The sequence below is a fragment of the Panthera pardus genome, unplaced genomic scaffold, assembly GCF_024362965.1.
Source record: "Panthera pardus isolate Hobbes unplaced genomic scaffold, ASM2436296v1 HiC_scaffold_12, whole genome shotgun sequence".
Classification (NCBI taxonomy): Eukaryota; Metazoa; Chordata; class Mammalia; order Carnivora; family Felidae; genus Panthera; species Panthera pardus.
The window spans coordinates 49,532,608-49,549,202 of record NW_026526677.1 but is presented as its reverse complement, the minus strand read 5'-3'; the positions used below and the strand labels follow the sequence as shown (position 1 = coordinate 49,549,202).

General features: G+C 45.7%; 1 protein-coding gene across 6 annotated transcripts in view; it reads right to left on the bottom strand.

The window, feature by feature from the left end:
* Window positions 1-6,730: 6,730 nt before the first annotated feature.
* SCUBE2 (signal peptide, CUB domain and EGF like domain containing 2) overlaps window positions 6,731-16,595 on the bottom strand; it is a 62,802-nt gene continuing 52,937 nt past the window's right edge. For all 6 annotated transcript variants that reach the window (XM_019456246.2, XM_019456252.2, XM_019456247.2 and 3 more), the window contains 6 exons: window positions 15,922-16,089; window positions 15,053-15,214; window positions 12,866-13,063; window positions 11,517-11,669; window positions 7,738-7,817; window positions 6,731-7,043 (listed from right to left, as the gene is read on the bottom strand). In XM_019456246.2, the coding sequence (XP_019311791.1) occupies window positions 6,891-7,043; window positions 7,738-7,817; window positions 11,517-11,669; window positions 12,866-13,063; window positions 15,053-15,214; window positions 15,922-16,089 (914 nt within the window). In that variant the 3' untranslated portion in view covers window positions 6,731-6,890. The remainder of the gene's footprint in view (window positions 7,044-7,737; window positions 7,818-11,516; window positions 11,670-12,865; window positions 13,064-15,052; window positions 15,215-15,921; window positions 16,090-16,595) is intronic.

Here is a 16,595-nt window from a genome sequence, read left to right as displayed (position 1 = left end):
AGTCTTCAGAAGTGGGAAATAATGGTGATGATAATAGTTAACATTTACTGAGCCCTTCCTACATTCCAGGCAGTATTCCAAGAGTTTTCCATGAGGAACTCATTTAATTCTCACAACAACCCTATCCAGTCAGTGTACATACCATATGAGGAAACTGAGGCACAGAGAAGTAAAGTGACTTGTGCAAGGTCACACAACTATTAAGTGGCAGAGCTGGGATACCAATCCAGGTACTGCAGAGGACATAATAGGAGTCCTGGAGGAAATGAGCATTAGGAAACACTCTTAGAGAAACCTTTCACTAAGATAAACAGAGAGAATGCATTCATAAAGAGAACATTGGGAATTCTGGGAGGGGGGATATTGGATGACTGATGCTGCTTGAGTCACATCAGTTCCTTACTGGAAGTCCTCAGTAAGGGTTTACCAGGCCTCTGATACCTGCATCCACATCACCTAAAATTCCTGCTTGGGTACCTTTGTGTCTGCTGAAAGCTTCCTTCTTCAAGCCAGGTCACCTGGATCTAATATTGGTATTCTGGACACACATTCTTGCTTTGTCACCATTACCATCCTGCTATATCATCCAGTTTTATATGATGGACAGATATCATGCACATGCAGCTGCATTGGCAGTGTGTGAAAATGACCAGTTTGTGGTCACACAGTGAGTTACCCACAAGGCTGCGGAGGGCTGAGCACAGAAGACCTGGCCAGGGTTTACCACAAGCTCACACTCTTGATGAGGGTTTACCACAAGCCACACTGTCTTGATGTTACACATTGCTGGGCTCTGTCCTCCCTGGGGCATTAGTTTCATTTCCTGCTCAGCAGCTATTAATTTTTCTTTAATCACAAAGTGTGTATAATAAGGCAAAGCCAGGGGCACCTGGGTGGCTCAGTTGGTTTAGTATCTGACTTCCGCTCAGGTCATGATCTCCTGGTTCGTGGGTTCAAGCCCCACATTGGGCTCTGTGCTGACAGCTTGGAGCCTGGAGCCTGCTTTGGATTCTGTGTGTCTTTCTCTCTCTGCCCCTCCCCTGCTCATGCTCTGCCTCTCTCTCTCTCTCTCTCTCTCTCTCAAGAATAAACACTTTTTTAATTAAAAAAAAAAAATAAGGCAAAGCCAGCACCAAAGCCCATTTGAGGTAGGTTTGTATTTCTGCTTTTTGCACTGTGTAGGGAAAAGACAGAAAACTCCAAACTGTGCTTCAAAGTTATCCTTCAGTCCTAGTGTAGACTATAGGATCAGAGGACAGTCCAAGGTCAGGGGTATGGTAGCTCCCGGAACTACATGTGCTAAAAGATTTCACAAGATTACAATATGGGGATTCTCCCCCCTCATTCTTTCAACTCCTTTTCCCTCCTGTCTCAGCAGTATATATCCAACCTAGCATGGTGCCTAGACCATAACAATGAATGAATGAATGAATGAATGAATGAGGGGTGTGTGTGTGTGTGTGTGTGTGTGTGTTTGGACGTGATTCAGAGCACTGTTGACAGTTTGAAAAGACCCAACTCAATGATTTCCCACCTGGTCATTAGTCATTAGGCCAGGCAGAGAGAAGGAAAAGATCTAAACAGATACATTCTGAGGGCTGTATTAAACAACATGCAATCAGTCACAGCCCTGGTCCACAACATCTCACTGGTAACATTTTGCCTTGAATTGTGGCCATTTAAACTCCAAAGCAGGGGGGTGAATGAGACACTGATCTATTCCATTTTACAACCACTAGGTGGTGCCTGCTCTAGAAATTACAAAATGGCTTGTTCACAACTTGGAGCTCTGGTCAGCCTGGCATGAGATGAAATGACAAGTGCTTGCTGGGTGTGTAGGGGAACTTGCCAGGGCCAGCACTGCCATGGTAGGCTTCAGGAGCGAGTGCCCTGGGAGAGGCTTGGATTCATGACTCCAACGATGAGCTCACCCTATCTAAAATAGCAACTCCCTCTCACCACCTATTCATCTTCTACCATTTTACCCTTCTTTATTTCCTTTAAAAAGTTACCACACTTGACTTTGCTATTTATATTTATTTATTTTCTGTCTCTCTCCATTAGAATATAAACACAAAAGCAATGACTTTATTTTGCTCACTACAGCACACCAGCTCCTACAGTACTTAGTGCTTAGTAAGTGTGCAAGAAATATGTTGGATAAATGAATAAATGAGTGAACACATAACAAATAATTATTAGTAACTCATATCTGTAGTAGCATTCCCCTAATGAGATACTCTGAAAACCAAATAATGCTAAGTTACTGTCATTATTTGCAGTAGGTGAATTTGTGACCTTTTATTCAGCTTTTAAAGCAGCCTCCCTGAGAATTAGAGTGGTTTCACTTTCTAAATCTATAATTCTATTTTGATCCTACTGTGTTCTCTGGAAAGTGATCCCCGCTGAGTAGTTAGGTCTTTGTGACTGTCTATCACAGGAACAGCCTTGCTGGGCCATCAGGTCCTTGAGGATGGTCTCCTGCAAGCCAATCAGGACTACCTGAAGGGAGAAGGAAGCAGGGAACCACACATACTCAGGAAACCCAAGCTGGGTTCACAGTCCCCTGGAGTAGAAGATGCCACAGAAAGGAAGCCTCACCAAGGCTTCTCACTTCCTATGGATGGGCCCCTAGTGGCCACACGTAGGGCCTGGATTCCGAGGATGGCTTGCCAAGCAAGGAGGCCATAGATAACAAACCTCCCTGAACTTGGTGAGGAAACTGCTTTACTCCTCATCTAATCCATTTGCCTCCCAAATACCGGCTAAGAGTGATATAGGCTTGGGTAAGGCTCTCAGGACTCACCCTGCTGTGTGAAAGGAAGCAGAGATGCTGACAGCCCTAGGAGGAGGCATCCCTTCTGCACTGAAGAGAGGATAGAGGCTGGGCTTGGTGTGGGTGCACTTCCCCAGCACACGGGCCCACCCACTAAAGCAGCCTGCAGCAACAGCCCTGATGCTCTCCCCACAAAGATCTGCCTGAGGGCAAGTGAGTCCTTGCTTTGTGCTGTGCAGCCACAATCCCAGATTACCACATGACAATTTTAAAATCACCTGCAAACCTAAATCCAGTGAATGCCTACAGACAACACATTTAACAGCTCAGAGAATGATTCAGAGGAAGCAATTTTCCACAGTGAAGATAATCATCTGGTAGTGTGAAAAGGCAAACACTCTTTTATTAGCACTGGAAACTCAAGGGAAACGTTGCTAAATCCACAAATGCAGCACTTAAGTAAATGGTTCAAGAACAATATCCACAGCTGGAAGGAAGGTCTTGTACAGATTTCACTTCCACTCAGTGTCCTCCCACAGAAAGAGCTCTCTTGGAGGGCAGGGGAAACAGCTCTGACCTCTTCCTGTTTACTTAACAAGCAGTTCCTCCAAGTCTTGGTCCTGTGCCCACACAGGGAATTCCAGAATTCAGAGCTCCCTGGTCTTTATGTACATACTTTTCCCAGGTGACCACTACCTCATGTCTCATGATGATGTTAAAATTCTGTGATGTTAAAATTCATATTCCAGCACTGACCTCTCCTGGGGCTTCACAGAATCAATTGCCTACCTGAACTCTTGAGTGTGGATTCCTAAACAGGTACCTTATACTTGAAATGGCCCAAACTGAGCTCTCCTTTTCCAGTATTTTATTACTGCATAATAAATCACCCCAAAACCTAGTGACGGAAAAAAACAATAACCATTGATTTTGCTCATGAGTCTGCAATTTTGGTATGGCTTGATGGGAACTGCTCTGTGAAGTACTAGCTAGGGCAGCTGGACATGGGGCTGGAGAATTCACTCCCACATGGCTCACTCACATAGTTTTACTTGCTGTCACCTGGGAGCTCAGCTGGGCTATGGGTGGGGGGCCGTGGTTCCTCTCTGCATGGCTGCTCCACAGGCTGTGGTGACTGAGTTCTCGGTGTGAGCAAAAGAAGTGGAAATTGCCAGTGTCTGAAGTCCTGGGCCCGGGAACTGGTAAAATGTTATTTCTGCCACACTAAACTGGGGAAGCAGTCACAGAGCTCCAAGTTAAGGGGAGGGTCAAAAGACCACCAACTTTCCATGGAAGGAGCATCAAAGAAGTTGTGGACATGTTTTAAAACGGTCACATGTCCCAGACTCTCTCTTCCTGTGGTCTCCTCCAGCTACCAGTTGCTCAGGCAAGTAGGAGGCCTCTTCAGTTGCTGCCTTTCCCTTCCTCTCCATCCAATCCTCATGCGAATTCTTGACTCTGCCCCAAAACATGTCCAGAAACTATTCTCACATCTCCACTTCTACAACCTTAACCCAGACAAACTCATCTCCTACCTGGATGACTGCCTGGCTGGTTGCAATAGTTTGTTAATGGCTCTCTGCTTCCATGCCTTTTTCTGAAATCTATTCATATAGTAACCAGAACGATCTTTTACAAAAATAAATCAGGTCATCCCACTCCTCTGCTTAAACCCCTCTAAAAGCTTCACAACATATTCAGAATTAAACCCGAACCCCTCATTCTGGATTCCAAAGCTTGATGTGCTCTGGCTCCTGTCCAGTCCCCTGGCCTCACTTCATCCCATTTGCTTCCTCACTGGACTGTGACCCCCACACACGCTGGCTTCTGCCTGCCAGCCTTTGCACTTGGTTTCCCTCTCTCTGGAGTACTCTTTGCCCTGACTGTTTCTGTCCCAAGACTGGTTCCTTCTGGCTATTTTCAGTTTGAAATGTCATTTCCCCAGAAAGGACATCCATAATCCATAATTCTAAAGTAGTGACACAGTCATGTGTCACATTAACCTACAACATAACATTTAATGCTAGCTGATACTTTTTTGTGGTGATTTGTTTAGTCATTGACTATCTCCTCCCTCTAAAATGTAAGTCCCATGAGGGCAAGGACCCTGTCTGCCTTGTGACTGGGTATCCCTAGGGCCTAGAACAGTACCTGGCACAGAGCAGAGGTTCAATAAATATTGATTGACTTAGTAGGTAGCAACAGTAGCCCCAGGCAGCCAGCCCACCACAACATCTCTCAGGGTGGTTGACGGGGATAGAGAAGAAGCTTAGGGAGGAACTTAGTTGCTCATGCTTGTACCAGGAGCACAGCTCTCGTGTGGGTTCTCAGCCCACAGTGCATTTCCATCCCTAGTCTTCCTGTGACCTCAGCAATACAGCATCACACAGTCATGAACATAGAGTTACTAACGTGCTTAGGACAGGATGGCACAGTTCAGCTCACCCCTCCTCCACATGGATCGGGTCACTGACTCAGGTTATATTACATTTGAATTTTCATCTTATGATGAGACTCAGAAATGTAGATGAAGTCCTTGTATGACAAACTCCAAGTGCTTATTTTGATGATGATTGTAAAAAAATGAAAATATTCACATTTTTGAAAAGAAATTTGGAAATGGGTATTTAGGACCCATGCAAATAAGGAAGAAAATTTGGATTAGGGTATTTTTTTTAATCAATGTTGTAAGTAGGTTAAAAAAACAACAACTGAGGTGAAAAGAGAGCTTCCCAATAGGCTCTGTTTTCTTTAAAAATATTTGCTAACCATTTTTTAGTACTTTGGTGTACAGAGTTAGTTTGTTACTGAAGTAACAAAACACTATAGGTGTGTGTAGTTCAGCCCATTCATTAGGGAAATGGCAGCTTGTTTGATAGGATTCTTTTTTTCTTCACTGTAATGAGATTTTTGCCTATGGATTTAAATTTTTACAAATTAAGTAATGTTGAAAATTCAAGATTCTGCAGAAGAAAATGATTGTGAGCCGCCACTGTGCCAACCAAATGTGATTCTGCAGTACCTGGAGACGGGGATTTGTGCAGCTGCTCCTGGCGGTGGTGTGGTGACTAAGAGAACGAGCCCACCCTTAGTGGTGTCGCTCACATCCTCAGAGCTGCAGCAGTGCCCGACCTTGAAGAGTGGGCAAGGAAGGCAAACATAACCGTCTGGCTGCACAGTGGCCCACGTGGCCCTCAGACACCTGTGGAGGCAAGCCCACTGAGAAGTAGCACCCTTGGCAGTAGTGACTCAGGATCTGTGAAATCTCCTTTTCATAACAGTGGGTGATTCTCATCCGCCAAGGAGATCACATCCGGCCTGAACTCTCCAGGCCCTGATGCAGGGCCCAGCGGAGCATCTGAAGGCACAGCTGAAGGTGCTAAAACCAGCACTGTGCATTCGCTGCAGAGTGGAAGCTGGCAACTAGGAAGGCCATCGTCCACAGATCCACATTATTACATCTGTGGAAGTGTTTAGCTTTTATCTTTTTATTTCTAATTCTTTCTGCTTAAGTATTCTTAAATGATCACTGCTCAGAACCCAGGGTCCTGGGATCAAACTCTGGTCATACAGGCTGGAGAAGGCTATGGGGAAACAGAATCCTCCTGGGTCTCAGGTGGGTGCATGATGCCTGAAGGGCTCTCCCACCCTCCCTTCCTTCTTTCCTGCTCTGCCTGGTCACAGCATGGGTGCAGAGGGCTCCCTTAGGGAGGACTGGGAAGGAGGAAGCTGAAGTTTCAGGTAAGGCAGCCCCTTCTGTGAACTCCTTTCCACCACGGCCCCCTTGAGGAGGAGTGAGAACCAGGAAGGACAGGTGAGTCTCATCTGAGCTGACTAACGTCCAGCTCAGCCAGCCCTTGATGTCCCCAAGACATCCACCCACCGCAGTGAAAGATGGTAGGACTCACTGCCATTCATAACCCATGTCCACAATGCTGGGAAAGAAAAACCAAGTTCAATTTACCAAAATATCTGTATTATCTATAAAAATTGAACTCTAATGAGTCACTGCTACTGGAGGCAGCGATATCCGACTATGTTGGCTGCATAGGCAGATGGCTGCGTCCCAGCAGCCCACAGGCAGATCGTGGCACTGAGTGGCACGTGGCCCGGCTCATTTGTAAGGCCTCAAGAACCTGGACACTTTGGAACGTAGCAATCGGATGAAAGATCTTGGGAACATCTCTCGGGATTCCTGGGCTGTGTACTTGAAATAGTTCTGGGGGTGGGCCAGGACATCAAACAGAGCTTTGATCAGCTTCTTATCCTAAAAAGAACACAAGTTTTGTTACTGGGCCAAAATACTTAAACATTCCAACATTTTGCCAATGGAACTATAATGTCCCAGTGTTGGACAGTAGGTTGCTGAGCTGAGAAACACTTAGTGAAAATTGTTTCCTCTGATTTTTATCTCTTTTCCAGTATTTATTTTCCCAAAGTATCTACAAAAAACATGGGTTACTTTTGTAAAGGAAAGGGTAATATATAAAAAATGGTTTTCTTTTTCTAAACCAGATGAGATGCAACACTGGAATCTGGGGAATATTTACAGGGTTGGTGAGATGGCAAGTGTCTGATAAGTACTTATAAGCATCTAAAATTTGGTGGACTTTAGGCTTGAAGGATAAACAAGGAGTCAATGATATTCAGTTATTTGGAGAGTGAACATGGAACCATGATTTGCCACTGGCCTGGATTTAGAGTAAGCAAGTTTCCCACTGTTCCTCCACGCATTTCCAAATTAAAAAAAATAATAATAATACAGTTTCACTTGACAACACCGAAGAAAGCCATCTGAATATTTGTTTTAATTAAGTCTGGTGAAGATATAAAACTGACCTCAGCCCAGAGCAGGCTTGGTGTCTGAAAGGTGGCAACATGGAGCAAAAGGAAAACCTTCCTCCAGTGGTGCCTGGGAGCTCCATGGGTGACTGCAGCATCCCCCTTCACTATGTACCTACCTTAAGTATTTCCTGATGGTTCTCAGATGCATAGAGCCTGCCATCTCGAACTATATCTTCAATGAGCTCCTGATAGTCCTCTGTTGGAATAAAGGACATGATTGACATTCATGGGATTTAGTTATTTCCAAACTCACTCTTTCTTTCATTTTTAAATAAGGTTCTGGGAAATGCCTCTTCTGCAGCTGCTATCAGAACAGTGACCGCTGTGATACTGAGAAGGTGATCAGAAGAGAACTTCCACAGACTCCCACATCCTCTCACCTACCAGCCTCTGCACCCACCTCTTCTGTTCCATCTTCCCTTGGATGAACCCTCTGTGCATCCAGTCAACACCCTTCCTCCACTTTTTCCACTGGCTCCATCTTCTCTCACCAAGTCAAGGGCATTGTTCCAGCACTTCTGCCCTTTCTTTCCTACATGATGACATTTTCTCTCTCTATTGGGCCTTCCCCATCAGCATGTAAACATGTTATTATGTCTGCAATCCCAAAAAAGTCCCCGCCTTGACCTCATTTCTCCCTCAGCTTCCATCCTACATTTTTGCCCTCTTTATTGCAAAACTACTCAAAAGAATTGTCAACACTCACTGTCTCTAGTCACCCCTCCTCCTCGATCCACTTCTTCACTCAGCTTCCGGGATACCATGCTTTCAGGTTTTCCTCCTACCTCACTGGTCACTTTGTCTGAAGTTCCTTTGCTGTTCTTCCTCCTCTCCCTGATCTCTTACTATGGGAGGGTTGCAGGGCTCAGAGCTTGGTTCTCATCTCTTCCATCTATACTTGCTCTCTGGTGAGTTCACCAGCCTCAGGGCTTTTCTCTTCTCTACTTTTCTCCCTTCTGTCCTCCCTTTTTTCTCTCTGCCCTTGTATTATGTAAAACAATCAAGCTTCTTAGTACCAAGCAAGACTCTTCTTTCCTTTTTTCGTCTTTTTTTTTTTTTTTTTGGAGGGGATGGGGAGAATTTCATTGGTTAAAGAGGGAAGAAAGCTATGTTCATTTTCTTATTAGTTAATTTTTGGTGTTGATGTACATAGTAAATGCAGTGCACACAACGTAAGCTGTCTCCAAATCTAAATCCCCACCTTTCAAAGTCTAGCCTACTTCCTAGTCATAATTCAAACCAAGCACATGCAAAACACAATCTTTTCCAAATTCCAGGCTGAAAAGAATGCCTCTTTGTATGCATATCATGTACAAACAAAACCAAACAAATCATAAGAACATCACTGGAACTATGTGGAAAGAGTGCTTGAAAAAGTTTCTCCTAGTCAAGTGGTGATTAATGAACATTTATTAACTATTGTATGGTTCTCATGATTACTAATTTAATATAGGTTCAACCTCACTGGTGCTCTATTCATGTGGTATCTTCCTTCTTATTCTTCTACTTTAGTGAATATCAAATATGAGTAAGAGTACATGTTTATCTTGAATTCCTTTGTTGCAGAGTCTCTTCCTCAGAGAACTAGCTCCTCTTGATGATTGGTGTTCACCACTAGGAGGACCAGTTGCTGTGCCATGTCCTAGTGTAAGAGAGAACTGAAGCACTATTTGCCACCACACCAAATGCTCCCAGACTGCTGTCTTTTTTAAATGTTTACTTATTTATTTTGAGAGAGAGCGTACAAGCTGGGGAGGGGCAGAGAGAGAGGGAGACAGAGTATCCGAAGCAGGCTCTGCGCTGTCAGCACAGAACCTGATGCAGGGCCCGAACTCATGAACCATGAGATCGTTACCTGAGCCACCCAGGCACCCCAGACTGCTGTCTTTTAAAAACATTCCCTCCACTATCAAGAACTACCATGTTTTATCCCTTGCTACAACTGTCATGAGAAAAGCAGTCAAGAGTCATAGGTAAGAACTCAGGCCCTGGAGTCCCAAAGATCTCTGCCACTTTGTCCTCCTGACCTCAGGCCAGTTAGTCTAAGTTAATCTCTAAGCCTGAGTGGTCTTGTCCATAGAATCAGGAAAGAATCGTGTCTATGGCAATTATGAGGGCTGTGCGGTGTCAAAGGCACTCAGCACATGCCTGGTACTCAGTACACGTACTCAGCGCAAGTTAGCTGGGACTACAGTTCTCCCCGTCCTCCAGTGGTCAGTAAGCCACTCTGTAGCAGCCTCACTTGCCCCTTCTAAATGTGATTTCTATTCTTCCGGGCTTGGAAACCAGCTATCAAGCTTGTCTGAAATATATGTTCAAAAAAAAAAAAAAAAGATGAAATAAGCTCTGAGTAAAGACCTAAAAGGCTTCTATATTACTAACACAGAAATTTTCAACTAGTATCTGCTGTGACATGTGTAAGACACACTCTCATGGGCCTCAGCAGCTTTATGTGTAATTTCCCTGGTTCAAGCTACAACTCTTTATTTGAGAAAATGAAAAAAAAAAAAAAAAAGGTGTTTTCATGTATCACAAAGGTAGAGTTGAGAACAGCCAAGCAAAAAGATGTGAGCTTTAGTGATATTTATTCTGGAGTCTCCGTGTCTTTTTTGGTTCTTTCACTGATTCCAGATTGGGGGTAGGGGGGCTGTTGGTTGTTTGCTTTCAGGTAGATGAGGTGTTCTGTCTCTCTCAGCAGAGCCACATGGGAGGTATTTGTGTCCACCTAGGGCTCTGATCCTAAGAGCCCTTATCAGGAGGGATTTGGCATGGTTTCAGGCACAGAGTTGATAATCCTGGATTTGGAACATGTTATAAATGTGAAATGCTTTTATAAAATCCATAGAATACTATCTGTCCAAAACATCTACTGTCAACACTTGTGTAAAAACCTTCAATGGCTCATGGCTCCCTGTAAGATTAGGTCCACCCTTCTGAGTTTAGCACTCCAGGCCCTTCACCACCCAACTCCACACGCTTCTAATCTTATCTCTCACTGCTAAGCTCCATGCACCCTACCGACTGACCAAATCAGGCCATTAATCAGTCCCCATACATGCCAGGTACTCTATCCTTTGGCCTAGATCATTCTCTCTAACTAATGTTCTTCCCATTAAAAAAAACACAAAACAAAACAAAACACACACACACACACACACACACACACACACACACACAACTCATATGTTCTTTCAAGGCCCAAATCTCTTGAGATTTTGCTGTATTCTTTCCAGTGCATTTTGTATTTTAAGTAAATGTTTATCAACCAAGTCCCAGACCCAGGTAGGCCCCCAGGGCTCACAGGAGGCACCCCTTCACCTAACAAGAAGCAAATGAAACCAGAGAAGTCATCTGATTTGCCCAAAATTACACAGCAAATTAGTAGCAGAGACAGGACCAGAACTTGGGTCTTTCTCCCCTGCTCCTCAGGATTCCATGTAATGAAAGTCACAGTCATAATTAGCTAGTATTTACTGAGTATTTACTATGTGCCTGGCACTGCACCAAGTCCTTTGTGGATTATCACATTTAACTGCCATGTTAGATCTAATGATTATCCTCATTTACACATTAAGAACATGAGACTTAGAGATGGTAAGTAACATACACAAAGTCACTGAAGAGATTAGGTCGAGGCTGGCCCATATGCTTCCCCACCAAGCCATGCTCACTTTTACTTATTTTCTAAAACATCTTTTCATCCCTGTAGTCAGTGTCCCCAAATGCTTGTTTAAAATTTGACACATGTGAGTCAGCAGTGTCCTTTCTCCTTATTCCACCTGCCTTTCTGAGCACATGTGCTTGTCAGCAATCTACCAGCTGGCCCAGAAGTTGGTTCTCCTGAAAGCAGAGAAGCTCCTTGGGCGTGATGCAGCCCAAGCTTCACAGCGCTTACCGTCGTATGTCACATACGGGACCTGGAACCCTCTGGCGCTGTTCCCTTCATTGGACTTAAACTGAATCCACAGCTTCTTTGACCTGGAGGTGAAGGCGATGGGGCGTTCATAGGTCTGACAGGTTTCATATGTTGTCACAGAATTCGATGAAGCTGCCAAGGGAAGTTAGAGAGGGCAGGGTTCAGGACTCATCCTGAGCAGCAGACAATAAACACTCATCGTTTCAAATGAAAACACCGTAAAACAAGTTATGCTCCAGAGCTCTTTGGGCTCAGCTCATAAGAGCCAAAGTCCCGGGAATTGACTGGACTCCACTGGTGATTGCAAGCCCCCAGAGAAGGCTAACTGAAACGCCCATGGCTAGGCAAACAGCAGCAGCCCAGGCTGCGGTGCTCACTGCAGGGGCTAAGGAGAGGCCGTCTAATTCCAGAGCTACCTGCTGTCATCCAGCAATAACCACCCCCAATCCCCGCATGCTTCCAGAGACTAGGTGGTGCACTATGCACTTCATGGACTTTATCTCACTTAATCCTCTGAAAGTCACAGGAAGTCGGTGCCGTTGTTAACTCATTTACAGAGTTTAAGCATTTGCCCAGGGTCACAGAGCCAGTGTGTGAATAGGTCAGGATTCAAACCCACACCTGACTTCAGACACTGTAACCACTAATAAGAGTGGCAAACACAGTGGCTCCATGTGTCATTATTATTCTAAGTGCTTTATGTACATGAAGTCATTTACTCCTCATGATAACCCTATGAGGTAGCAACTATTATCATCCCCATTTTAGCAGATGAGAAAAAGGAGTTGCAGAAAGAATCAGAATGTATGTCCAAGATCACGGAACTAACAAAAGGTGAAGCTGGGTTCAGGTCTACGCAGTCTGGCTGCTGAGCTCACTCACTACACTGCCTTGAAGTTGTGTTGCTGGCAGTGTCCCTTAATGGGCACTGGGTCATGCATCAGGATAGGAGGAGGGTCCCTCCTGGCTGGACTATGACTTTAGCCTCGGTCAGTCCCAAAGCCACGAGTGGCTTCCCACAGTGAGACAACGGTCTGGGGCCTGGCTTCCATGAGCTTCATTGGCTCTGTGTGATGTTGTGGAAGAGGGTCCCCGGCAAGCCCGGGGAGGGGGAGACTGACCTGCAGAATCACTACCTCTGGGATTCAGCAAGAGGCCTCAAGGTGGGTTTGTCTAAATTTTGTTTCTTGGCAAACACTATAAACTCATGTCCCATCTCTGTTCTAATACAGAGGTGACACTAGCCTTGCTGCTCACATTTAAAGCTGGGGAGCATGCCAGCAGGCTTCCACGCTAGCCTTAGAGGGGAGGGGAGAGAGGGGACGCACAGGTTTTCCGCATCACCAGGTAGTCTCCACAGTCATCTTCTATGGGCAGGAAGATCTCAGGGACCACAATCAAGATTCGGCGCTTGGGCGGCGGGTTGATGGTCCATGTACACTCCGTGTTGGCTGGGTAATTGCCTGGGTAGTTTGGGGATTCAATGTATCCGGTGAAATCTCCCAGCTCCCCTCCACATCTTCTGTCTGGAAGAGGAAATGCCATGAGTTATGAAGGCACAGCATTTTCATCATTCTGTCATGGCCACCAGCAGCTCAACTGAGGAGAACCACTGCATCCTCTTGCCATTGAGGAATGGCACCATCCCAGGAATTAATGTGTCCTGTAATGCCTACGGTCGCCTGTGGGAGCCTAACTACACTAACTCCCCACACAGAGCTCACCCCACTGAGTTCCCCTCTGAGTTACCATTTTCTCTTTAACTTGAAGGTGCTCAAGATCAGAGGAAGGCATTCATGAAACAAAGGATGAATTTGGTTTTCAATATTTTGCTTACAAAGTCTAGGTGCCAGGGGAACCCATGACATAGAATTTCTAGGTCTTTAAAAATAGGGAGAACAGAGCTGACTGCTAACTAGAGGATATGTGACCCTTTCCTAGAGACCTTAATGAATTTATGATAGCCATATTCTTTCTCTTTTCTTTCTGGTCAAGACCACATTTTATTTTTGGTGCAGAAGAAAATTCCAATTAGGTCTCAGTCAATATGGGGCTTGCTGGATACTGACCTCTGGGAGCAAAGATCAGGAGCACTCGCGTGTGCACACACACACACACACACACCCCTCAGCCATTGAATCTCCATTCATCCAATAAATGTTAGCAAAAGCTCTGGGAGTTCAGAAATGAGAAAGACACAGTCCTTGCCCTCAAGGGGCTTATTGTATAAAACTGTCAGGTGAACCTGTGCGGGAGAGGATGTTGAAGGCACTATTTTTTTCCTCTCTAATTGTAACTGGCAATTATTTTTTTTAATGTTTATTTATTTTTGAGAGAGAAAGTGTGAGTGGGGGAGGGGCAGAGAGAGAAGGAGACAGAAGATCCTAAAGCAGGTTCCATGCTGTAGGCAGAGAGACCGATGTGGGACTTGGATCCATGAACCATGAGATCATGACCTGAGCCAAAGTTGGACACTCAACCAACTGAGCCACCCAGGTGCCCTGTAACTGTGAATTATTATTCCCACTAAAAAAATTTCTTCTTGGAAGGGGGTGGAGTGGGGAGAGCCATGGAGTTGAGAAGGACTCAACTTCAAGTCTGAAGGACAGCCTGAAGATCCATGCCATGTGGCTCCTAAGGGCCAATGAAGGGTTGGGGATGGGAGGACAAGGAAACAGATTTCATCTGGGTACAGGGAAGAATTTTCCAACACTGTGAACTTCAATCCCAAACTCCTCCAGTTTGGGAAGGCCTCCTTGCTCCCCTACACCACTGTGTTAATGACAATGAGTCAGCTGAGATTCACTTCTGACCTTTAGTAGAGAATTTTACATAATGGTTAAAAACCAACCAACCAGCTAAATATACAAGTCCTTGAATGATCTGCTCCCCATTCCTACAGGACACAAATAAAATTCCTTTGTGTGGCATTCAAGGCTTCCCTTCCTGCTCTGCCTCAGATTCCACTCAGACATTCCATGATCCAGGTCCAGGGGGTCTCTTAAAAAGCCTTTCATTTTTCCGAGTGTGTGTTTCCTTCCAGCTGTGGTCTTGGGTATAAAGCTCTTTCTCCTGCGTTCCCCCCACCCTCTCCATCAAAACCTTCTCATGCCTTCCAGAAGCCTTCCCTCATCTCTCTAGGCAGAGTTAATTGCTCTTTCCTCTTCAATCCTACAACCTGTGCTGCCTGCAGGGCAAGGGACTTATTCTGCTTGGAGGGTCTCGCATATGACAGGTCCTCAAACAATGTTTGCTGAACTGAAACTCTGTGGGAGGAAATTTCAGCAAGCATAGCCTGTCAATGTGCCCAGAGAAGTAGCCAGGATCAACACAAGTAAGTACCTGAGAGCCAAGCCTGGCTCTCCTTCGGTGCTGACCTGCAGTGCCTGAGCTGGGTTAACCGTGTCCTCATGGTTCTCAAGGCACCTGGGACCGCTGCACCAACCCCCCTAGTCCCAGGTGGACCCAGGCACCTCCCTCTTGGTCAAGACTGTGAAAGCCTTAGAGAGACCTACCTTTACATTGAGTTATGTTTGTGGAGCCATCAAAGTCAGTGGTAGTATTTCCTGGGCAAGAAACACAATTATTTTTTCCAAATTCAGGTTGATATGTTCCTGCTGGGCAACGAATACATCGGTGAGTGGTGGTGTTGTAGAAATGTCCAGGTGAACATTGAACTGTGGGGTCGGGGGAGGGTGGAGAAAATGAAAAAAAAATTGTGTTTTCATCAACAGTCACATAAAAGTTTTCACAGTTGGTGAAATAAATTTGTATGCCCAAATGAAGTACTGCTTTCCTACTAATCTGGGGCTAATCAACACTTAATTCCCTAAATAGCCAGCTTGGGTGGGACCTGTGACTCACAACACTGAGCAAAATACAAAGGGAACAAAGTATGGGTGTATCTTCACAGAGTTTACAGTCCATGCAGAGTCAGGCATAAATGAGCACAGCCTGAGTTCTCATGCAAAGCACGCTTGTGAGCTGTGAGAGTGCTTAACTGATGCCAGGTCCTGGGAGAGGTGGCAGTGGGTCTCTGGGGAAGGGCAGGACCTATATGGGAGGGGGGCCAGGGGAGGGCGCTGAGAGGTAGGAAGGCTGGAAAGAAGGAGCCAAGAACCTGTTGCATAAAACCTGTTCACCTCACCCAGACCAGTCAGCCCTGTCTGAAGGGGGCCAGGTGGCTGGGGGAGACCACATCTAGGGAGTTCCCATGCTCCTTGTATATCCTGCAGGAGTGGATGGTGCTGGGACCTGACCTCTCAGCTACTGGGACACCACACAAGGCACCTCTGGGCTGGGCTTGATAGGAGCTTTACCAGACGCCCACGGTTCTCAAAAGGGAAATTCAGCTCTGGAAAAAAGCAAGCTGCGAAGTCCTCACCTCTGGTTTCACAGTCCTGGAAGGAAGTGGCTCCCAGATGTTTGGTAGGGAGGCCTCCTCCACAGGGGAAGCAGGAAGTACGGCCAGCCTCAGGCTGGAATGTGCCCAGGGCACAGAGCTGACAGGGTGCAAAACCATCTGCAGAATATTCACCGGGTTGGCACAGACCTGGGGAAACCAATGACCCTAAGTGAGCAAGGCCCCCTGGGCAGACCCTTTCCCATCTCTCTGTAGATGAGCTCAGAACTTGGTGAGACCTATTGCCCTATGCTGACCTGAGCTCCCACCTCTGTGAGAGGAGCCCTCTCCTGCCCTGCCACTGACCCTGAGTAGGTGGCATGTGAGTGCTTGATGTTTACACACAGAGCTACAAAGCATGGTGCCAAGATGGAGACCAAGGAGCCAAGTGTTAACTGCTTCCAAAGTTGGGATGAGGCCTGCATTTGCTTAAGGCTTAGGACTACACAGTGCCCAGATAACCCCTGCAGTGCAGGAGCCCCCAGAGAGGGTTCTCTGCTCTGGAATCAATCTGGTAATCTGTCCCAGAAGTACACTCTTACCCAGCTGCTACATCCTAGTGATATAAAGACTCTTCTGGTCATGAAAGAAAGAGTCTCCCTGTTTTATCAATTATATACACTAAGTTACATCTTACACTAGAGTGTGCCCTGGAC